At 34.5% G+C, this 26,578-nt stretch overlaps 1 protein-coding gene across 1 annotated transcript; it reads left to right on the forward strand.

Annotated features, from left to right (window-relative positions):
- The first annotated feature begins 9,802 nt into the window (after positions 1–9,802).
- LOC138321151 (homeobox protein Dlx6a-like) lies at positions 9,803–26,088 on the forward strand. Its single transcript, XM_069264605.1, has 3 exons — positions 9,803–10,432; positions 12,995–13,173; positions 24,834–26,088. Exons 1-3 carry the CDS (start codon positions 10,135–10,137, stop codon positions 25,287–25,289), a joined length of 933 nt encoding a protein of 310 aa, XP_069120706.1. The 5' UTR covers positions 9,803–10,134; the 3' UTR covers positions 25,290–26,088.
- The last annotated feature ends 490 nt before the right edge of the window (positions 26,089–26,578 follow it).

Raw genomic sequence — 26,578 nt, forward strand, 5'->3', positions numbered from 1 at the left:
TCTCCAAAGGTATACGAAAGATACGGACGATGAATTTGAATTCCGTTAGTAGAATGGACAGCGTTGATTTGATCGTAAACACACTAATATCTGAGCGAGTGAAGGTATATAGGTTTACATTAGATTTACTATTTTTGTGTTTTCATAATTTTTTTTATTACTTTCCAATAACCGATTTTGCCTGTATATCCGGTGCACTGACATCAGTACTGTACTTTTACGTGTTTTGCCTTCTCGTTGTGTAGCCGGAAAACCTACAAATAATCAAACAATATGTTTAATCAACCGAAAGTGGTCAAAGCTAGGAAAAGACATTATGCAGATTTATGTTTAAAAATCCATTTTTATATATACATTCTAATAGAATAGAGTCGCCATAATACTTAGCACGTGTTGTCCGTTGGCGTTTAAAAAATGGATTTACACTTAAATAACACGCTGCCAGATTTAAATCGAAAGGGAGATAATCTAAAAAGTTTACAGATGTCGGTTCGAGTTCAAGGTCATATCGGCAATTTCATGCATGACTTCATGGATTATTTACATGTGCATTGTTTTACCGCCAGGCTAGGTAATAGTATAACTTTATCAATAAACGATTTTATCTGTAGATATAATTCGCAAATAGAGTTTATGAAACTGAATACGAGTTGTTTTATCAATGAACATGAACAACGTCGCTTCCTTTTATGCATCGTTATCGGCTTTATTTACCTTTCAGTCAAAAACGTAAAGTGAAAATGTAATATCATAACAGTGGATATCGCATGGGTTTTATACGAAACAAAGCGAACATTGATAGCTCTGCAAACTGATACTGGATCTGATAAGCTGAATAAGATGGCGGCTTGACAAGGTACACTAGGAAAGCACTGCTGTCATTTATTTATGACGTCTTTTTATTGATTGGCTCATGTTTCTTTTTGCTCGATATAAAGTTATGTAGGAGGAAACAATATAATAATGTGTGTATTTTTAAAACAAGTGTTAAATGTACTAATATGTTAAAACCTGACATTCGCTAATAATGGTTATGTTATTTTTATGGCAATCTATGCAGTGACAACTGAATATGTTGATAGTTATTTATCAATTTATGATACATGTAAACCTATTGACAATTACCATAAGTGGATTTCTTAAAGTAACAGTTATAATTCAAAGTGCTCAAAAGCTTGCTAATCCCCCCCCCCATTTTTTTTATCTGAAATGATACAAAATCTTCATTTCTATCCAGTATAACAATGATTTTACAAATTTTCTGATAGTTGCTTCTGATCTTATCACGCTGTCTTTATTCTTAATTTGACTGTGTTTTTTCTCTTTTTTTCTTTTATTTGTTTGTTTCCTATTTGTCCTGCTTGTACAGTGTAATTCGTTTAGATAGAGATGAATCAAAATACCTTATGAGCTTAAGTTAACTTTTTGTATTATAATATTATGTATTATGTACTATGTATTATATAATATTTTTACGTCAATGTGAAGCCTGTCTTATACTTTTCACGCCAAATTATTACTTCAATACTGTCACCAATATACTATTGCGATCAATATCGATATACCCTGTTGATGCATTTGGAACCATGCAATGCTTATTTGATACTCTTATTATAAATATCTTTTTCGTCCAACTCTTATATGTCTTACTGTAATATCGTTAAATGGTTTGGTGACTATTTGTATATACGGTAAGAAAAAGACACTCTCAACTGAGTGACATTTTTTTTTATTTCACAGCAAGTATTTAGTGACAATATATACATGAAGTTTATCCAAATGTTAAAATGTATGTTATGTGACAGGATGCAGCAGAGTAATCAATACTTTTGTAGCCTACCACTGGCTTACTATACTACCTCTAGGTTAGAGACCGACTTTGATTCACTCAGACACATACAAATGGATATATTTACTGTAGTATGAAAAGGGTATTATAAGATAGGTATACGTGTACAATGAATGAAACAAGCTATCGTTAGATTATTTTCTATCGTGTTCATTTTAAAGCATTATTTTCACTTTTCATAGAACAAGTGTTCAATTATTCATTATTTGAATATTACAGATATTTAATAGACGTTCTAGTTTGAAAAATATAACTTTTGATATGATATTTGCCCTAATCCTTGACATGAGTCGATGAATTGTATTTTCTGTGATCTGCAGTTTTCCTCCACGGTCGATAAGAAATTGTCACTTTCTGAAATTTGTAAATGTATGTGTAATGTGGCGAAGACTTGGAATGAACTACCATTAGAACCAACATTTGCTCATGAAAAATAATGATCTTTATTATGTACCTGCACAGTGATGGTAATGTCGTTTGTAAAGTCGTGTTTGACATTCTTCACACAGAATATTATATTTGGCCGAGGGAATCCAATATAACGTTACATTCATCAGTCATTCAGGATTAATTGATCGTGTCACAATTGACTTAAGGAGGAAAGGCTTATTTCAGGTTTTCAAAACATTGTGGTCATTGCGTTATGTTTCAGTCACTTACAATGGTTTTTCCAGAGTTTATATTTAGCATTGGGCATCTATGTTTTCTTTTTGCTAATACGTCATATGAATCGACAAATACAAATAAGTTATTTAATTTGCCTCGATTAGTTCGTATTTGCTTGCCGTATGAATAGTTGAATACAATAACAACATTCTAATTATGCAGATACATGTATATAGGTAACATGTCCTGTTTGCCAAGCAGTAAAACAACGTGAATGTGAGCGGTGACCTATCACGTGGATTGTACAAAAACATACAAGATATTAACTAGGAACTTTTAGTCTTAGAATTACAAGAGATAATTTGAGTGTTGTAAAGAAGTAATCTGTAGAACTAAACTGTGTAAATTATTGGTGTAGACCGATACAACAGCGTAGAAGCAATACTCAGCTTTAATTTTATACGTACATGTAATGAATTCAAGGACAAGAGTGGTGAGTTTTTGATCTCCCATTCCAGAAGTTGACGTATCGATCTACAATCGATCAGTGCTTTCTTGTACAATCTATCTGTATCTGTGACATATTCTAGGGAGTTGAGTGGTATTTTGTAAATAATCGGTGGCTTTAGGCTTTAGACTTTTCAAAAAAGTACATTTATTCTATAGATTAACCCACATATGCAAAATTCTTATTTTTATTGAATTATTCCACATTCCTTATATTGAAGATAACTGGTTGATTGCAAAGTGCACTCCTGAAATTTGACATTCCAACGTACATTACACAAATGTACCTTGTTTTATGCTTTGGAAACCACTATACAACGAATGCACCAAACTAAATTAAAATGATATGTTCATAAATTGTACATATTCTTAGCGAAATTAACTTTTATATTTGTTTTACTTAAAAGGAATATTTATACGAAAATGCGGCTATTGTATGAATCTGGCCATTGTTGAAGTAGTGTGTGCTGCATGAAGCTTGCCAAGTGTGGGGACAAAATGTGTGATCTATCGTAAACATTAAATTATTATATTATATATATAACAAACAAATATAAAAATATCACCGTTGCAAACAAATCCATTGGGCATTCCAGGAAATTGGCACAATACAATGATAAGATTTTCATATTATTATAATAAGTTTTGTTACTATATAATATTTTTTGTGCATATAATCAGCATGGGTACATATATGGGTCATATTGGAAATAATTTAGGCTATTGCCTTTGAGACTAGAAACAATATGTCTTATGCGGTTTTTATTATTATTATTTTTTGTTCTGTTGGGTTTTTTTTTTAATTTTATGGTTTGAATGGTTAAATTACATACATTTCATTAGTCTATGTATACCGTCGACATTTTTATTTTATTATTTTATGTATTTTTTTTTTATTTATTTATTTATTTATTTATTTTATTTATTTATTTATTTATTATTTATTTATAATCTACATATATAAAAAGTGTCTCAAACTTCAGGAACGACTTGATATCACTTAGGATATGTAATTGTATTGTTATTTCTATGTATTGTGTTGTGTGACAATGATATAAATAGTTATAATTTGTGTTTTAACAGGGGTCAGTGGTGCCTTTAGAATAGCCATACTGTAACCGATCATATTTACCAGGCTCACGTCACAGTACTTAGTCGCACTGCCTCTTACCTTAATGAGCTGCTAATTAGATTTACCGACACCCGACCTCGCTAATTAGTACCAAATTACACCTAACCACGTGCACACGAATCTAAGCTCCCCTGTGGTGGCTTTGTAGAGTCGACAGCTTGGGAGTAGGGATGGGGTGTAGGAGTTGAGGGTGTCGTGAGGCGGAGTGGAGGGGTGTCATAATCGGGTAACTGTGAGTGTAACTCCCTAAGGATCCCGATTGTTGTACACGGGCCGATAGATTAGTGGCAAGTGTTCTTTACATACCCAATTATTGATATACACCCGATGTTACGTGTTGATTTTGACATTTTCTACTCGACCAATCAAAGCGAACGATTATGTTGTTTCTGTGTGAAAGATCACCATCGTTTTCCCTAACAATACAGGTGATCAATTAGGTAGTGATTGGTGTATAGAACGGCCAATAATAGGCAATCAATAATATACATTTGTAAATGTTTGTGTTTGAATTCTGCATTGGGAAAAGACCGAACTGAAAAAAAATAAAGAAATGCGTTATTTTGTTTCATTTCCATATTTTTGTTTATTTTATTAATAATACTTCACATATTATGTATTTCAGAAAAAAAATGTTAATGTACATGTACAAATGTATGTGTTTGTAACAGATATTTGAACGATATACTTGTGTTTGCGTAACCTCTCCTACATAAATCTTTACAGAACCAAAGATCAACTAAAGAATCGTAGCCAATGAAGTCGTCGTAGTTTGACGTGCTTTCTGTCTGGTCATGTATAACAGTCAAAACCAACTGTCTATCAGTCATTCCGGAACAATATCGATCCGGGAGGTTTATAACTTGTCAGAAGATTTTAGCATACTGTATATAAAATGAGTTCTTCTAGACTTATGATGATGTCACCTGTGAAGATTTGACACATCGGAGAAGGCCGTGATCTACATTCATTGGTAGACTGAAATGTTAAAAAAAAAAAAAACCCACAGTATACATATTTCAGATGGAAAAATATAAATCCTTGTGTGATTGCCTAAAACAAGAAAACGGTGAACTACTTGTGTTTAAGCAAACAGATTTTATCATTTTTTTGTTTTCTCCGGGTTATTTCGTATTTATAAAAGATGTCTTAAATGTGAAATTATGAAAAAAAATGCTTTGTTTTTATTTGTTCATTGAACGTGGTATATTTAAAAAAAATACGATGTAGTTTTTCCATTGTAGTTCTAACATCTATAGCCTCCACAGTAGTATACTCATAAGTTTTCGAAACATTTGGTGATTAGTTACAACTTATATATAATGATCAAAACAAACATATAGACTACTAAAGTAAATATGTATCTATAACGTGAGACTGGAGTTTCCATCATTTATACACGTAGCAAGTTTTAACTAGTGACTGGTAATTGTTTGTCTAAAGGAATAGAACATTTAATCTTACATGAATCACTCATAGATAGTTACACCTGTTTTTTCGCGATCTTAAACGATACGTTTTATTCTGATAGGTTAGTAATTAACCTTATTAACACCCAATAAAACAAATATCGACCGAGTAAAATCAACACAATTACACAGTCATTATTTCACGACACTACACGTTACCCAGTAAAATCCTGTACGTATCTGTGTGTTTTTACACTAGAATAACATTTACACATATATGATTATCCTATTAAGGGAATGAATTGAATTCGATCCCGATCATTAGGTTCTCGTTAAGATGAACTGATATACAGATATCACACAGTGCCTAACTCGTTTTAACCCTGTCTCCCTGACTGCATCTTCCCACGGCTTTCACTATTATATCCATTAAAACACACGGGTATAAAATCCAATCTTCCAAACTATCTCGGCGATTTTCCTAGAAAGTTCCCATCCAGCTGCATGTCCGACCGTGAGTTATAGTCTGATCAAACAGATAACGAGCAAAGTTTGATGCAGATTAGATATAATTAATGCTTATTAACTTTATATCATTTCCAATACTTTGATCTTGAAACCCGATTGATTGTTTGGGTAATTATAAATGCTATAAAATGGTCGTGCACCCACATGCACAACGTACGCATAAACTACAGACATGTACTACAATGTACACACCCACACACCAACGAATCTGGTACATTTTGGTACAACATGAATCGCAGACATTTGATTATTCCAGATATATGGATAATCTACTAATAAGCATTACACAGACTTGGTTTTAATTACAGAAACAAATTATCAAAAAAAAATAGTTTTTTGTATTTCTTTTTTTGTGTGTGTATATAAACTTGAAATTTTGTTTCTATTGTTTTTCAGGATATTGAGTCGATCTTGTGCTTTGTGGTTTAAAATTTTGAATTTCCCAATACTAGTTTTCAAATAATCTTGATTATTGGAAAAGTGCTGCAAAGTTTAGTAGTTATAACGTATGGTGGCGGTGTCGGGACATCACATCAATAGAAACAAACACTGGTCTAGGAAATGAACAAGACGTTTATATTACATGTAGTTATTGATTATTAACAAACGCCATCTCTTTATATAATCTGTACTTTGTTTAACCTCTCATTATATAGTCATATCTACCAGGAAAATAATCAGGACAACATGCTTGATATTTATAAAAACATTCTGATAAACATTGCTTTTTGTGTGCTCGCATTTTATTGCTTCCATTAAACAAAACAATTAGAACATAAGAAACGCGAAAAAACGAAAGCAAGCAAATGTACTTAATGTTCTCAGTTTATGAAACTCCCTACACGAGATATTGACGGTGTCTAAAAATCAACTGTAACTATTATATTTCAAAGAATCGAAATGTCCTTTCCTATTTTAAAGTTTAGTCAGTGACCTCATCCGGAGTTGGTCATTTGTCTAAAACCGATACAATCAAAAGAATGATTAGCTGACTCACGATTTACTTGTCTAAAATAAATGTTTGTCGTCAAATGTTAACATTTTGTATAATTTAAGATTAAAGAGATGGTTTAAAGCTGATGGGTTTGTTTAAGTGAGATGTAAGTATGCAGCGTTTATTACAGGTATTGTGTAAGAATTGTGTCTGCTTCGCGTACTACATGATTGTATGAACTTCTGTAGAGATATGACATTTTCTCTTCTATTTAAGTAACAATATTCTAACATAACATTTTCATGTCGACACAAAGACGAAACCGTAATGCTTTCGATTTATCCGTTAATAAAAAGGGGATCGAACCACGCGATCCGGCAGTGATAGCGTTCAGTGCTTAGTCGACTGTGCCGATATATATCTAGATCAAATCATGTTAAATAATAATCTGAAACATGCTTCGGTTGTAACATCCATAACACTTGGCATATAGCATAGTATCAAACATGTATTTGGTCTTATCTGACGTGAGGAAACACTATTTTCCAGCGTGGAAAACGAAGGGAAACAACTATGATATAATATTATAGTTTTAAAATCTAATCGAATGATTGTTGTCTAGCTGAGTGCATCTTTCAGTGAGATAACATAGTTATTGACACTACGTGTATGTAGGAGGTGTCAGTTTTAGGAGAAAAGCAGCGACCTACGTGTACACATGCTCGGCTGCGGGCTAACAACTGTGTCCTACGTAGAACTAAAACTAGCAGTAGAATATTAGCCATTATGACTTACCCATAGTCTTCTCATATATCTTGACATCTATATTCTCAAATTTAGTATATAGGTACAACCAGCATATCAGAAAAATGTGACCATTTTTGCATACGTGTAATATATAGCTATCTTATATCATGTGTGCATTAATTAACCAATGATGATCTAGATCATCAGAAATACATAGATCTTAGTACTCTTTATTCCATTCTTGCATAAAATATTACTAACAGTAAAGCATAAAATGTTTATGAATTTTATGGATGGATGAATCATTAATTATAGAATGAAAAAGTAGAATAACTAAACTTGTCAAATCAAATGTGAAGACCTTATTATTTCTATCACATCTTATTCGGGAGACGATGGCTAGTTATAATAAGTTTCAGACATATTTCTTTATCGAGGAAAGTGACATATACGATGAAATTGGCTTTGATATCATAACGAAAATTCACGGTACAGTAATTTCTATTAATAGCTTTGATATCTTTGTAAATATCTGATGTACTAATATGTTTTTACTTGAGTAAACCTTTCAGAGGCCATTTTCCAATTTAGGAACGACGATGATATAGATGAAAACAGCGATGAAAGCTATTAAAAACATGTACGTTTATTTGCATCGATGTTACAGAGAGGGTTGTCGAGGACCTAAATATGTGCAATTGACCTAATACATGTATAATATTTGCCAGTGTAATTTCTATCCAACATATCATTTAAAAATTTACAATAATAATATTTAGACGCTTATGCTTGACCGAAACATTACTTATATACTGAAAAAGACGACGTTGTGCATCGTATACACCTACATGTAGTTACTCAATAAATCCGTTAATGTCATAATTGTAGTTTATACAGATTTTAAAGCGATATGGAGTGTATGAATGATAGAAGACGTCATTTTGTGTATTTGTATTTCAAGTTCTAATTTTGCAGTGCATGGTAGGGGTTTAGTAAAAAAAAGGTAGTACATGTAAAAGGTCAAAGGTTAAGTGGCTATGTTGAATATGCACGAGGTAATTATTTCATGAACACCTATATTTTATTTTGTCCAGTCATGCCTGTGCGTTTTTCTATTACAATATTGTTACGGGTGGGTTTCTTTATGTAGAATCTATGAAAAGAAATCTCTATATAGGTCCGCTTCTTCAATCGTCGTAACCTTTTATCGATGAAGTCAACATTGAGATTTTTTTTCCTTTTCTTTAGGATTTGTATGTGAAAAGCCACCCGTATTTGTTTTATGACTTCAAATACCCGTTAGGTATCCGGACTGAAAAGGCAGTTAAGCGCACGCGGTATTTCTACAGACATAAAAATGTGAATTTTTGGCTAGAGCTAGCCAGCGGATGACTGGCCGTACCTTCGTATCGCGTGTAACTCTCAGATCAGGAGGAAAGTTTGTGGGTCTGTGGCGCCACGCTAGCGTGAACGTCCGTCTACTGAGGCGGGTATGCGGCTCTGTCGCAGTGAAAACAACAAAAGAAATGAACCCTTTCGTCGCCTCAACATTCTGTCTACTTTGACAAATCTAAGTTTTCCTTGTTGGTCTGTGAGGTTGACCTTGTTACTCCAAAATTTGAATAAATCTTGGTCTTCTATTAGTAAAGTATCGGAAAAAAACACCACACGATTTAGTCTGGCTAATTTGTGTATACTCGTATGCTGAAGTTGCACACTTGAATGATCTAACATATGATTGATCAAAACTAGCTCACTATTGAGAGAAAGCTATAATAATAACAACACAATTCCTCCTCCTCCTTGAGCTTGTGTGCCGTTAAAGAGTACTTCAGTCTCGAGTCCTAATAAGTGAAACGGGCAGAAATCATTATTTAAAATCACAGTTTGATACCCGAGTATTTATTTTATTCATAACGAGGACTTTAATCCTGAGTACATTGTGTCAGACGGAGTAGCTATTGTCCTTTCACACTCCTCTGTCACCGTGAACGTCAACTCGACCGTAACTGGCCAATCGGCGCGCGGCATTGAGGGGGTGGGCGGGGCCTATCTGAGTTGATGTATGTATTGCTGTGTTTAGAGTCTGTCTGTTGATTTAACTGTAGGGTTATGACTGACGGTAATCGTAGTTAAATAGTGAGTTGGAGAGAGTGCGAGCACATGATCACGGCTTCCCCTGTATTATCTCTAAATTACCTTTAATCGTTTGTAAAGGAGTCTATTGGGTCCCTGACAGGAAACTACAGTACTAGATCGATGTGTGATTGATATACTTAATTTTTTATCAACTTGAAAACATTTACAGACAATATTTCTAATGCTGCTTTGATTTTGTGTTGAAAGAAGGTCTCACGCCTAATAACGGACTTAACAAACTGCAATTCTGGATTTTCAAGTTCAACAACCCTACAACCTGAAAATGTTGAATGTTGGTGGTGTGGACGGTCTTGAACAGGACATGTCCGGGAAATCAGCTTTTATGGAGCTACAACAACAGGCGGGTATGCCCCCTGGGATGGGGCACCCGGCATACCCCATCCGATCATCTTATCAACATCATCATGGTGGCCAGCACGGTGACAGCGTCTTCAGTAACTCCCAAGGCCGTCCTCTGTACCCCTTCCACATGAATACCATGTCCCCCTCATCCTATCAGCCCCCTGCCGCCCACCCTTTCCCCATGCCACCGTACCAGAGCCCTTCACCGACAAGAGAAGGTAAGTCTTCATATTAGTAATTATTTTTAATTTCTACATTATTTTGTCCCGTAATTATCCTATTATACATTGATCTGCATAAGTTAATTAGCTAATTAGGCTTATTACCACTGAACAGGTTCACGATGCATTTATAATAAATACAAGACTTCACAATCACGTATCATAATCCGCGCCAATCCGTCATAATCCCTTTATAGTATTCCGTTAGATTATTATAACACTGATGTGAACTCTCCGTTTACTTAATGGCGATGTTGTTTAAAGGTTCATCAGGTGTTTTCTTATCTATTGTAATCCTTTCTTTCCTTCTGCTTTAAACTCGTGGCGTTTTATTTAAGGCTACCCATCCGATAGATAGGGGACTTTAGTTTTTAACCCTTACCATTGAAAGACGGGCACTAAGTCCTTTGTCCCCCTCCTCTCAGCTACAATAATTTAACACTGGTCCGTATGACTGTATCGTTTACTATGTTTACTTCGTGTGACAACAAAAAGCCACATTTAGAAGGGACTTCTAGTTCAGATCTCGTCCCAGATAAAATGTTTTCCTTGCCTTTAAGTGAATACCAAGTTTTTACCTATTTCAACAAAGATTAGATCGTATAAGAATTCACCCTTGGGTCGTTCGTGTACTAAACTTTCAAGTAAAATTTTCACCATCTTTTACAACTATACGATGTATATGTTCTGCATATTTTCCGCAAAATACAATCGTCAAAACGTACAGTATAAATTATGTGATTTTATTTTTATAACATGTTGACCCGCTAATGTACCCTGTCTGAATAATATGATCTTACCCATCGCTGTTCCGGGTAGTAAATTTACAATTCACGCGATGCTTATTTGAAATATAGAATAATTTCATATCTCGTTGATTAACTTGAAGTTGACAACAAATATTCATAGGATATTACTTTATAAACGGAAACACCAAACTTTTCTAAAAAAAAAAAAACAACAACAAAAAAACAACCCACGTTATTTGATTAGTTGCCAGGCTATTATATTTTATATATAAGGGATTGTGTGAGATATACTGAGACTTCCCTGCTCTGTAAAACTTAACTCAAATTTCATACAGTAATACAAACACCGTGAAATTCTGACATGTTGACAGCCAAACGTCTGCGTGAGGTTGAAACGATCAGCGAACACATTTATAGAAACGTCGTACATACTGAATCCAGTATCGGGTGATCCCACACAAAAAAGTCGCCATCCTTTCTACGGAAATTCCTTTTTATTGAGTAAAATTAAATAAATCACATACGGATTCTAAGCACTACCCGAGTAAAAAGATAAGTTGGTTGGTAAATTATTACGATAAAGCTAAACATTTCCCTTATGATAAATGACATGTAATATAAAGATTAGCATTAAAGTCGTTTCAAAATGCATAATAAACAGAGCAATTATTTTTTAAACTATCAACAGGCTGATTTTCCCTTAGATCCATTTTAAATAGATTTATGTGTTTTTTCAAAGTGCTGGTAAAATGTGACAACACAAACAAAGCCTACCTCGTGTAGTTCTATATTGTTTCTAATTTATCTATTAAATATTAATGATTTTACAGCTTTCTGTGTTTGCTCCATTTCACTCCGATATCACTAATTCATTACGTGAATAGCTAATCGGTATTAATAGACATTTAAAACTAATACTATCTGCACCAAAACCTTCCATAAATATTTGTATGAAAACGCATGATAAATATTGTTTAAAACGGTTGCCGAAACACTTAGATAATTCAATTTAGACAAAAAACATTCAAATAACAGTATGAAATACAAGTTGAAAATTCTAATATTTTTACAATGTTCAATGCATTTGAAATAATTATCAGAAATGTCAAAAACAATTTTTGAAGTTTTCTAGAGGCAATGCCTATCACAATAGTATCTTATTATATTCGATACCATGTAAAATATGTTTCTTGAGATGTCATAGCTGTGTTGGAATATTTGTATACTTTAAGAAAGAAAGTAATCCCTATCCTTAAATGTAACTTAAACAATCAACTAATTTTTCATCATATTATATCCAATTAATAAGTAAAAAAATATATTTCATTAGTCAAAGAGATAATAAAATTATTCTTATCCCAATATATTAATAGTATTCTAATTAATTAAATAAAGATTTATTTAAAATCAGTTCGTTTTGATTCTTATTGCATTCATTAATTTTCAACTCAAATAGCAACAAATAAGATAGTTGATGTTTTGTATATAATATTATAATTGAATAATAGGAAGGAGGACAATGATATTGTTATAAGGAATATGATATTTTTGTAAAATAGTTTCTATATTTTTTATCAGTTTCCCCCATTTATCATCATAACTGTAGTTTTTATATGTGTTGTACATTTTGTTTATAATTAAGTTTTTTCCCCAGGTGATTTGAGAGATCCCCGACCCACCATCAAACTGTTGCCATCTCCCGGCTGTCTCCATGTTGTCCCACTACATGTTGTATACCTATATCTAATCCTACTTTTTTCTTTTCTCTTGTCAGATTTTTACGGCGATATGGTGTCATTGTACATTACAGATAAGTCACAAATGGAGGAACTGAGAATTAACGGGAAAGGAAAGAAGATGAGGAAGCCGAGGACCATATACTCTAGCCTTCAGCTGCAGCAGCTGAACAGGCGATTCCAAAGGACGCAGTATCTAGCTTTACCGGAGAGGGCAGAACTAGCAGCCTCTTTAGGTCTTACACAGACACAGGTAAGACCCTTAATACTTAATACACTTCTACTAACATTTGAGTTCCTTTTTATTAAAACGTTTTTCATTATAGTATTGCAAAATGTCCGATCTCAACAATCCCCACGAAGTTGCACCTATAATTTCTAGTTTTTGTTATTTTTATTATCCTTACATTTTTGTATTGTTCTGTTATTTTCAGTACGCAATCGTTTAGGTTACTAAAGCAGTCTGATTAAATTGGAAATCAATAATACATTACCAATTAATAAATAGTATAATTTTAAAGAAGTTGCCGTCTTCATTGGTATATGTACAAAGTAATTAAAATCATAGTTAAAAATGGTTAAATATATGATAATTAATGATACCGATTCTATTAGATTACTGTTCAATTTTCTATCCGGTAGTGGTCATAATGTGTATCTATAATCTTTGAGAAATTTTGTTCAAATATTCCTTTCAAACCGTCGCTTAAAAGAAAATCTTTTGATGCGCAATTCTTTGTACTCAAAGAAAAGAAATATTTCCGCAATGTACACAAAACTCACTTAAAATTTTAAATAAAGGAATATTCTTTTGAAATGATTTCCTTCTCAATATTATGTAAAGTGTAAAATCGACTCAATAAAAATTCTCTGTGGAGATATTTGAAGAGATCTGTGCTGTGATATGAGGGATAATATAAATCGAATAAATGACATTCGTTAAATGAAATGTCTAAATTGTATAAGATATTGATTAAATAACATAAACAATAGAAAACAATTATCATTAATGACAAAGTTAATTACATCAGAAAGTTAAAATGCTGTTCCTTTTAATAAAACGTTCTCCCAATATCTTACCGCTCCAACACAATTACAAAAATCTCGGAATCAGCAGGATAAGCCAGTGTGCGAAACGCAACAAAATTGATCGTTCCACAGAAATTCCCCCAGGGCACATTCCGAATTTTAAATTAACTTATAAAACGGAGAAATCTCATTGGTTCTTTTGTCGCCGTTATCCAAGTTGGGAGCATTTTATAATACAAGCCACACTTTTAAAGTAACCTCTGGTATACAGGTTGAAATATATTCCAGAATAAATATTATTAATCCAGTTTAAATACACACGGTAAATATCCAATACATTTTGGTAAACTTTTTAGATGTTTTCCTTTTTTACACGTATCTGATCCGTAATATTTGAAAATGAAAGATAACACAACCGATGCACAATTCCATTAAACAAAAAATTCCAAACATCCAAGAAATATGCACAGGTAGATAGAAAGGTGCTATGGGAATATAGTCCGCTTAGAGCCCGCGTGTGGTATCCATACCGTGCACCGTTCCCGATGCAGGTTTGGACTAGGCCCCAACTCTTTATATCTTACACTAAAATTGGCCAATTTACCTCAGAACGCTTATTTTCAACAGGCAGCCAATACTTAGCATTTTCGATTACACCAAAACTATTACTTTTGTCAACAGCAAAATTTTGCTTGATTATATGCAATTTTCCACAATGCCAAGGCTTAAAATTTCGTAATAGGGCCTGATTACTTGTTTTAACATTTCATAGTTAATTTATTTGACAAGAGACCGGGCTACGGGACCTAAAAGAGGGGGTATTTACTGTGGAATCGAGACAAATAACGGTTTATCCTACAATACAGGCATTGATTTTTGCAGAAAATTGGGAGGTTTTTAGTAATGATAGGGAATTTGGGCAAATTAAGTGTTATTTTCATTCATTTTATCGAATATCGGTTTTTCAGATGTGATTTCACGGAATCAATGTTAGCGGAAGCTAGTGCATGGCTCTATAAGGACTACCAGTGTTTATCGATTGTAATACCTCGTGTGTTATTGATTAGGAAATTAGAAATAATTCGCCATTTTTGTAGAATTATCTTCGCAGTTATATCACTCTACCATACATTACGTGGTCCACATAACACGTGATTACCATCAGGCGCCGGGTCCTCGATCCGGAGGTCGGCTCTAATATTATAGCACACTCAGTGATGGAGAGGCTGTGCTGGGATTTTGACGTATCAATCCTTTCTAGTCTCTGATTTGTTTTAGAATAACTTACGTGGCAGAAGACTTTAGGGTCGGGCTGTATGACAGGTTAAATACTCGTCTTTATATTTCCCATCCCATGATTGACAATCTCTAGCAAACACTGCCACAGTATAGTTTGGTTTAGATTATTCATATTTGTTTAACAGAATACTCCAAATGCAACAAGAACTTTTGACAAAGTTATTTTAGATTTCCGGATATATAGATATAATTCTAAACTGCAAAACTTGCCTCTTTATTTAAATAAAAACAATTTTCTTTTAATAAGCATAGATTGAAGATGCTATAAATAGTTCGTTTGTTTAGGGATTCTTCAAATTTACACACCCCTTCATATATCCCGGGTCACCTTAAAGTCTTTTCTGCTTGTTACAATAAAATGTGTTTCTGAATTCTATTGTCCGTCTATTGACATCGACATTATACTGAGGGGGCAGACTGTAGATTCCGGACAATTCGACCCGGTCAATGGGACTTTAACGTTAGATATGTACCACGATAAACAGTCGGAACACTTGTATCACTTAATCAGAGCCTGCAGCAATACATGGTCAAACATCTCGTTATCTTGTTCGGGGTGTTAGGGACACGTTGAGACTGACCAATACTCGTCCGATACTGACCACATATCGCCGGGTATGCTTTTTGTAAAGATAAATTAATTATACAAGTTTGCTTATCTAGTTTTCGTCTTGTCACCTGTCCATTGAAGCACAGAAACTGTTAGCCGTGGGTGAGACAGGTTTTCTGATTGAGATATACATAGGTAAAACCTTTAGGTAAAATAGATAGTATATCTTGTAATTCGGTTTTGACACATAACGCGGACATTATGCTGAGGTGTTAGTTGGAAGGATAAACACATAGATGTGAAAACGTACATGTACTTCTGTTCTCTGCAATGTGTTCGCCAATTGGTTTAGCGTTTCTTTGACTATTGTGTTTTATTCGTCACATCTTTCATGTATTGTAAACATTCGCAATTACATTGCTGATTTTTTATGATATTAATGTATACGTAAAAATGTAGTTGCAGGCCATTAAAATCCATAGCATTCCCGCTAACATTTTATTTTTTACCGGTTTTGATAAAAGAAACCCACTCGACTATACTGAAACTCATACGCACGCTAAACATGAAATGAAAACAATGAAATATGCATTCTCCTGGGTCTGTTAAATTGTCGCCATATTTACAGCTGTAGTTAACATACGTGCTGACCTCTCTGTAGTGAGATATGAGTGATGTTATCTGGGATACCCCTTACAAAGTCCTAAAGGGTTCTGTGGTCCTGGTGTCTACCCGTGTCTGAGACGGAGAGCCCCTTCTCCTGAAACTCGAGCCCTTACACCCGTTATAAGAACCAGAGAAGGCTACACCAAACTGGTATTACATTTCATTTTGATAAATTTAATATTTCCCTGTAGAAGGAAAATTTTACTGGCAGCTGAGAGCCAAGGGCAGACCGTGTCAGGATATGAAATATACTTGATAGTTTATGTTATGTTATAGAAGTGGGAGTGGTGGAAGGAAAGTAGAAGTAGGAGAAAGGCCAATTCTGATGTGTCATCCTTTGGGGTCCAAAACTACAAGCACATTTATATATTTTAGTTCACTTAGCGATATTTTTGTTGTGAAAACTAGTTTTCTATGCAAGACGAGAATACCTCATATACACTATGACAGACAACAAGAACGTCTTCCATGTCAATATAGCAATATATTGCCAAAAAAAACTTAAATGCATAAATCATCCGTGATAGCAGTGAAGGTGAACGACAGGGGCTGATAACAATCTCCTAGCAGTAGGATCAGGGATACCTTCAACCGAAAAGGGTTACTAATGCATTTCAGCTATTTACATATTCTAAATTTAGTTATGAAATTTGAAGAGTTTTAGACACAACACTCAATAAGCACATTGGCCGATTGTAAACATCGGGTTTATCGGTTTATTTATTCAAATTTCTTGTACGGGGTTACATAAATCACCACCTAAACGAAGTTACAGGTGAATACACATAGGAATATATCACAACAACACTTACAGATTCCTGCGCTTATAACAATAATGTTCTTCTATGGATAGATTTAATATCTTCTTGTGATGTTACATCCGGTTACAATATATCAATATATTCAAATAAATATTCACTATCAATTGTGGAGTCAATTGCCCAACTAAATTTCTTTCACATTTATTCCAATTTTAATTAATAAAATGTTTTTCGTAATAATATATGTTGATCTTATCACTTGTTTCAAAGTATTTAAACATTTTACAGATTTTTTTTTTACAAATCCTGGTTAGTTTTCAATTTTAAAGGAAAATGTTAACTATCAGAGTAATTTATCAGCGAATTGGGGTGCAATATTACTTTATATGCTATAACCGATAAACTGTCTGATTTTTACGAATAATTAATATGATTTTTATTGGCCCATTGTTGTTACATTTTTTTTTCATGGTAAGCTGTCTAAGGTTTTAATTGAAAATATCTTTATATATTTGATTTAAAATTAGAGTTTACTCAAATATGGTATTTTAAAAAGTTTTTAAAAATTTTCCCTAAATAACTCAGAAATAATTTGAAATAAAAAATGTTTGATAAATATAGTGTTTTAGAATTTAAAATATTTATCGACATGATTGACAGCGGTCAGATGTCTAAAGTAAGGAGGCTTTCTTTGAAGTAAAACTGTCTCTGTTAAATGCCGCCTAGCAGTCCAGTAGCGGCCAATAGAGTGATTGGGAATGACGCTAATTAGTTTGTTTGTTTAACACATTGTCACCTTTAATCGTACAAGTACAAACATCAAACAAATCAACCACGTTTAAAAATGAGTGTTTTTACACTTAGCTTACTGGTTGGTCTTAGATGTTGCTGATATTCTTTTAACTTGTTCTTTTCACACATTTTTAATTTCATATTTTATTATTATTAAATTGATAATTTATAAACGACAGACATAGTTGTTTATTGTACAGATTTATTATAGGTTTTTAATTAACGTGCAAAACGTTTAAACCATAAACATAAGTGGTTTATGAATATTTCTATAGCTAAAAACGCTAGTTAAATATTAATTATTGTCTGTGAGAACATATTTACTGTTTCCCTCTCGTCGCCTTGTTTACAAATTTATTGTATTCTTTTTACCACAAAAGTTACCACAACTGATAATACCCATTTAATGAGCTGTTAATTGATAATGCATTTTGTGTAAATAATTAATTAAGTTGTGTTACTGGGAGAGAACGGTTAATCATCTTATTGATACGAGCGTCAGGGGGCTTCTTCATGTCAGTCCGACGCTTAGAGCTACCTCCAGGGACCAGATTAATATCCAAATGGCTACACTCTTAACACGGATAATAATGTAATATTTTATCTGCCAAAGCATCAATCACCTCGGTCATCAATAAAAACACAAGAGTATTGCTTAATGCCACACAAGGCGTTTGCTTATAATTTAGTGTTTTAGTAGTTCATCTGTAGCTTTATTCTATGGTTATATAAACAAATCCTTGTCTAGGTTTAAACCGCAGCCATTTCAAAATGAAAAATAACATTCTCGTCAAACTATCAATTTTTGTCTGGCGTAACAATGGAAAATTGTTATCTTTTTGAATGAGATTGTCACAATGTCGCTTTTTTATTTCCCACGATTGCCACAGTATTGCATAATGATTATTTCGCTGCCTACTTCAAAAATGAAAAGATTTTAAGCAAATATCTTTTTTGTGTGAATATAGTCCCACATTTGCCTGTTGACATAGTTATTGGGTGGGAGCTGCTATATTCCCAGAGATGGAGTGCCGGAAGGTAGGGGAACTTGTCCGGTGTAACCTAACCTGTCGGCTAGCGTTTCCCATTTACAATCCCCGTACAGAAATTAGTTTTTATTATTAAGCTTTTGTATAAGATGGTTACTATCTACAACAATGGGTAGGGTCTAGCATTACAGAGGTCTCTACCTGGTGAATATCACTACGGTGGGGTGTCGAGTTGTACACTCATGTCGTCTCTCACACCCCAACTACAAACACACCACGGGAATTAACATACAATGTCGACACAGAAAATAAAACAGCCAAAAACCAACCTTATTTACATATCCCGTCTGAAGAAATCCACACGTAGACCCAGATCTTTTATTATTAACCTGTACTCATTAAAAGAGTAACTAAAACTACAAGACGCATGTCTAAAATGTCGGGATTATTATTTTAAAATTAAATTATAACTTCAACTTAATATATTATTATGGTTTACAAGATTACCCTTGCAGATTTAGGAAGAATGAATTGAAGATATATTTTATTGGGTTCAATATTGTTTATAATGAATTATTTCTAATTACTATCACAAGAAAGACATATTCAAAATATGAAAATAGTCTATCATAAAAATGATCCTAATAAAGAATTATGTTTTTTTGCTAATTTTATGAAGAGTTTCTCCTACATATCTCGCTGTGGTTTGCCATCAAAACCGAATTATTGTTTATAGAAGACTTCTATAGTAAAACATTTTCCAATAAAGGTTTAAAAACACACACCTGCGACATCTTTCTTAAAATCAAGATATTGTTGAATTTTACACATTTTCTTCTTTTTCATTTTCATCTTCAACCTTCTCAAGTATCCATTTACACTTCGACAGCTCGCGTTAAAACATTTTAACAACCCCGATGCAATCTTTGTTACATTCAGTACTTGAAAACCCGGATGTTTCTTTCCTAGACATTAAGTGATATTAAACTCATGGGGTGATTCTCTTGTCATTCTCCTATTGCGCTGAGTTGGAAACGGAAAAAAGAAAGTTATTGAGGTATATGAAAATATTGCGTTGTACGACCCTCTAACCTTGGCGCTCTATCTGACAGATCTGCTGATGGTATCAGACAAATTAGATGAAGTATCTTTCACTTGTTTAAGTACTCTACGATAACAAGGCAACTGGGTACATGACAAGAAACTGGTCCACTTAATTTACATATTTACGTGCGACAATGACAGCGAAGTTTGACAAAGCCTTTATGTGCATTTCTGTGATAAAGACTTCGTCGCGGAAAATATTTTTTGTCGAAGGAAGAATGCTCTAAAGCAACTACTTCCAATTTGGATTCTGAATTTAATCTAAATAAATAATGTAAAATGCTTATAAAAGTGCAATACATAGGCATATTAAGGACGTGTGATTGCTATAAAGCAATGATCTTTGCCTCATTTGGCCATATCAAACGTTAATAGATTTCGAATCAATCCTCTCAGTGACTGTATAAACGTTGGCCATATTGACTTGGTGTAACGTTTACACGCTTAAATGTATTTACAATTAAATGATCGGTTATTTTACCGGCACGAGTATTTTAATTGTTTAGCTATCTGTTCATCTACTTAGCAAGGACGTAGTGTTAACACTATCCTGCTATCGGCCAATAGATACACAACATTATCGGGCCTATTGGTCTCGTTACAGACTCACCGTTAAGGATTAAGGGTGGCATTGTTGAACGGGGAACATCGTAACAAACGTACCCGGGATATATATATCTGTTACAACTATCACCTTTTTAGTTTAGTTTGAGGCCATGCTAGACGATGTAAAGTGGGACGTTCCTACTCCACGAACTGTGGCGCCGCTCTGTCGGGCTTCCATGTCTTAGTAGAGACGGCTTGATACAAATGAACAGTTCAGGATTTTACTCTCATGTAAACCTTCAAAACCTTCACTGGTGTCATAGTGTACAAAGTCACAAAGACTAACACATCGTCGTTATACACATCAAGGTTTAGGACACCACCAGCAAGACCCAAACTTCCTGTTCTTATTGTTTATCTTACCCTGTGAAAATGTATTCTGCTCATTTGATGATATCCATATACTTTACAAAGTTCTTTCATTGTGAAAAGGAACAAATGGATTCCCCAAGGGCGCCTCTCTTGCTCTGACGTCGGGGCGGAGTCGTTGTCATTGAGTTTTGAGGCAGGAAGCCGTTCGGTCCCTCCCTCCTCCAAAGATGTCGCCTTCGTTCGCCTCGAGCCCACGCAGAGTCCCAGCGCCACGTGACGAACCTAAAATAATATCGTCTGCTCCGTCCCGTTAGCGCTGATGAAAATTGTAACGTGTAATTGTAGCCTTTCCTTTGTGACTGGGCAAAGTCCATTGTCTACAATGTAACGACTCTTCCAGTTGAAAACCACACACAAACTTTCTAGACAGCACGGCCATCCCTCCACCAACATCCTCTTTTCAATCTAGTTGGTATCCTCTTCATAGGCGCCATATTTGATACAGCTGAAGTATTTATTCCATCGTTGTTTCAAACCAACCTGCCATTTTAAGAACAAAAATGTTTCCAACAAGAAATCCGTTCTTTCTATTTTTCAATATCGTCTTTCATAACTTACCTCTCTTCCAACCATTGAAAGTTAAAGAGGTTTCTCGCCTCTTGCTGCCCCATTCAAAATGTGATTGGTTACCAATCAGCAGTCTGATTCATTGTGATATACGAAAGCTGGATTTATGGCTGATAAACTTCAAAAACTTCTTCTGCAAAACAGATTTGTATTTGTGTCTTTCGGCAAGTCCACTTTGTCACTGTTTGCATCACCTTACTTCACTCGTTCTTATATAGATACATCGGCTGACCCGATTGGTGTTGGATGTATTGAAATGCTCCTCAAATTGTTTCTTATTACCAGTTAAAGTCTAGAATTAAGTGTATCAGTTTCACACATAAAAAGAGCAAGTAGGGCTCTCCATTGCTAATTGGCTGTCTAGCGAATCAAATTGAAAAATTGCCGAAACCAGCGTAAAATGACCTTTCTTCGACAGATGAGATTAATACAACCACATATTAAAATTCGTTTTGGTATTGACATGACGATTAGGCAAAGCTTGCTAAAGGACACTTATCACGGGTAGGTTTCAATGGGTCTAACTAGCGTTTTATATGGGTAGTCGCTGATCGGCTACCATCTCCCCATTTAATATTTCATTAATAAGTGTGTTTAACACGCACTAGTACGTGCATCGTTGTGATAAGATTGGCTACATAATTATATATGTTTTTCGAGAGAAACAAATTCTCCATAGACGCCTGACAATACAAATACAGTGTAGGGTAGCCACTTTGTTGAAGTGTCGGGTCTGTAAGGCTAATATAGGGGTAATAGAAAAACTCTCTTCAAAACCACTTCAGGCTTTTAAAATGTAGAGAGTTGTCTAGTCATAGCTTTTCACTAGTAATAACAGTTTCTGTTGATTGTAGGGGAGGCTAAATTAATGACAGAGATTCATATTCCCATATCTAAACATAAACATGGCTTTATTAAGAATTGAATGTCGTTAAAATAATCTTATTTTCTATAAAGTGGAAATATGGCGTTATTTATATCAACGTCGATAGTGACTACAAGTAGAGGGAAAGTTCTTATCACATGGAAAGCTCTGTTGTGGTAATGTACCTCATTTAAGGCAGGTACGTTGACGTTACACATGATTAAGAAGACACATACCTACTTTGTGGAACTTTAAAGTAAAAGGTTTTTGATAGCAATGCGGTGTAAATGAGTAGAAAAACCCATGACAACTCAGGAGATAACAAACATGTACCTATGTGGTCCGTTTATGGCTTTGGTTCTTAGGGAAACTATATATCTACCCGGTTGCTTGGTTGCTTACATAAGCTTACTGTTTGAGAATCATTACTCGACGATTTGTATCGCAAAATACTTTACTTGTCGATATGATGTTTCTCGAAATAGGAGCATGAAATAAATATATATGAATATATATATGAATAAGCAGTTAAACGACCAGTTATTGTGTTTTGTTTGTTCAACATCAAGCTTAACAAACTTTTAAAATTCTATCAAACTTTTTCTTAGCAAGACCTAAACAATGATTTTATATGGTGTGCCTACACAGCTACATATAGCCTTGGGCTAGCAATGGCCGCATACTTCACTGCACTTGGGCGAACGTGATTGTTACTCCGATAGATTCGTCAGCTCTGAACTTTGAGGAAAGTTCTATAAAACTTGTGATCACTGTCACAGGGGACTGGCTTCATTTTGCTGATAAAATCAAACGACGCTCTGTGCCCTTCTCCTTACTTCAACCAACCGCTTTCTTCTTCCTTAAAAGCAAAAGCCTCTGTGGTAAAATAGGCGTAAACGAAACTGATTGAAAATAAGTTTCGTCATTATTCTGCCTGTGCGACTGTTGTATTACATTATTGACTTTGCTAGGGTGTAGCATATTGCAAATATGAATCTTATACACCATAGTACGCACAAGATGGTATTTTAAATAAATAATAGGAAAATTATGAAATAATATCAACGCCATGTTGTATTTCAAAAACAGTAACTTGACTATCGCCTGCTGTCATGTTGCACTATGAACATTAATGTGTAGATAAATAGTATCATGAACAATATTTTTAATGTTCTGGATAGGTGTAACAGATTCAATACTTTGACCTTCTTCATTCGTATTTATTTACCTGGAGAGATAGTGACACACTAACAATGCCAGGACGACGACCGAAGAAGGATAAAGCTTGCATTCACGATTTCCCATCTATTCAATAACGAAAAACACACCTGACTTTTAAAAATAGTTATTTATTATATCTTTATTTTATTTTTTACTATTTAAAGAGACCTATAATATACAATTACATCTCTTCCTCCCCAGAGTTTTAAATCCGAAATGTACAACCTGAGATTTGAGTACCCGAGAATTCTATCTGTGTCAAGTCTTGGTGGACACGCCCCCTCTCTCAACGGTCACCACAAGCATGGCCGATTCTAAAGCGTTTACTCAATACATCGTAATAGCGGGTTTATATCCATGGTTAGGAAATGTACTCAAGCTGCGACTCATTCAAACAGTACAAAGACCTTTAAATTCAATTGCCTATTACAGTGCCTGTAAAGGTGAAATATGTCAGCCTGTAGACCATTTCTTCTCTGATGGTCTTTTTGTTAAAACATTGAGAATGATAGATACTTTGTGTATGTTGTAAGGCCGAATTATAGGACTAGTTAGGATATGTACTGGATATTAGAATTTAGTCTGTTAAATAAATCAGATTTCATACGCTAAGTGACAAGTTATCCAATTTAATAAAAGTTGAAATGGTTCTACATACCACACAAGATAACTCTATCTACAAACCTAAATGACATAATATTCAAAAGAAATGTTATCAATTGTAATATTTTCTAAAGAACATTTTCTCTGTATGATAGACTTATTGCTGAACTAGAATGATTTGCTCAAATGAATTTTCAACTTGGCCAGATAGACATCTGATTCACGTATTCCATTCCGACTGTCTTCCGTTTGTGACATTTGCGCCATCGCGATACACAATATGTATGAACAAAATCGCTTCAGTTAAGAACTTAAGTAGTACGAGAGAAAATAGATCTGTCTGCCTGTATTGATTATGAAGTATGCTCACAGTAAGAATCTATACAGACATGTTTATTGATATACTTTAATACATATAGATTAATTTTTTTCATCATGTTAGGATCTTTCAGCATGTTTTAATATTGTTTTTTCTTTCGTGTGTTACAGGTGAAGATCTGGTTCCAGAACAGGCGTTCCAAGTATAAGAAGGTAATGAAATCACCAGTAAACCCCGGACAGGTTAACCCATCCTCCGGCCAGCCTCAAGGACCAGCGCCAGTGACAACTTCTCCAACAGCCCATCCTCCCCAACAGTCTTCACCGCCCGCTCCCCGACATCCTCCGCAGACGCCAACACCTCACGCACACCCCGCGTCCCAACAAAATGGACAATCACACAATGGACAGCCATCTTCAGTGATGCTCTCACCTCCATCATCCTCCGTCAGTCCACAGCCTACGTGGACGGAAATGGACGCAGTCAACAATCAAACCTCTACGAACTCTTATATGGCAATGTCCTCAATGTCAGCCATGTCTACGGGTATGCCAGCAAGCGCCATGTCTCATTACCATTCCTGGTACGCGCAACCTCCCATGAATCAACAGTCGTGTCTCACATAACGTGCTTCAATTTACCCATCGTTCTATATGTGTCACTTCCGGTATTGGTTTACAAATGACCAGCCAAATCAGCGAGAGCTAGCCAACTGAAAAGGCGCAAATGTTAACGTGATCACGTGACTTTGTGACCTGGGCATCATATGTCTCATTTCCTTCAGAAGTTTGTCAAGGCATGCGCTTTGGAACTGTTCAAACTTTGCCTGAAGGTCACGGGTCAAATATTTAAGCATGTTGCCAAACACCTGGATGTGTCTTAAAATCACGTTTAACTTACATGCATGCAATCTACGTATACGCATGCCCAGAACTCTCTAAACCGCCTCAGGACCTATTGATTCAGTGGTATATTTGTGTATTATATGTGAATGAATTCGTGCGCATGTGCGGTCAGCCACTGACAAACTTTTGCCATGTGTAAATACAAAATATAATTTATGTTTTAAGTTAATGTTTATAAGTAACTATGTTTTAATGTGAGTTATGCTCAAAATAGATGGCATATGATTATATAATGAACAAAGCATTTTACTATTGTTTATATCTACATGCAATAACGGTAACAGACAGACGAAATCGGAATCATTCTAAAATAAATGTGATAATTATATAAATGTACAGCAGTGTACTGTATATTTGGTAATGACGTACCGTATTTGATGTAAAATACCCATGTTACACCTGGCCAATCATTGTTCGTGAGTGTGTTTCGTCTGCCTGTAACCAATATGATTTATTTATAATTTGAACAAATTTCATTTTAGTAGTCCCATTAAATGTTCATATGTTCAAACAACAAACATTCTGTTCTTTCATGTTTTTTTTCCTCTCACTATACATCAGTGTAGTGTATACATTTCTCTATAAGTATATCTAAGTAATGACCAGGCAGAGGTGTTTGAAGGCTGACTTATCACAGGAGCAGCATCACTTTGATTGTTTGAGTGATCTTTGATGCTCATATATTGTCGTCAATGAGTCGGATATATATATGTGATTATATCCTTAGAATTCGTCTGATGGTGAGACCTCCTGCATTTCACCACAATCACACTCGGGTACATTCGTCCGGGATCTCTATCCGAGATTAAACTGTTCGTTTTCTGTAAACTTGCTTATTTTGGTTGACTTTCGTTTCATGGCTAAATCAAGGACCTGATGTTTTGACTTACTTTAAAAATAATTATTTGAAATAAACATCAAAAACTTTAAAAAATGACTGTAATATATGAGACATGGAAATCGTCAAAACAAGATAAGTGCTGAAATAAGTAAGTTACCAGAATACCGAA

This window comes from Argopecten irradians, chromosome 4, assembly GCF_041381155.1.
Source record: "Argopecten irradians isolate NY chromosome 4, Ai_NY, whole genome shotgun sequence".
NCBI lineage: Eukaryota > Metazoa > Mollusca > Bivalvia > Pectinida > Pectinidae > Argopecten > Argopecten irradians.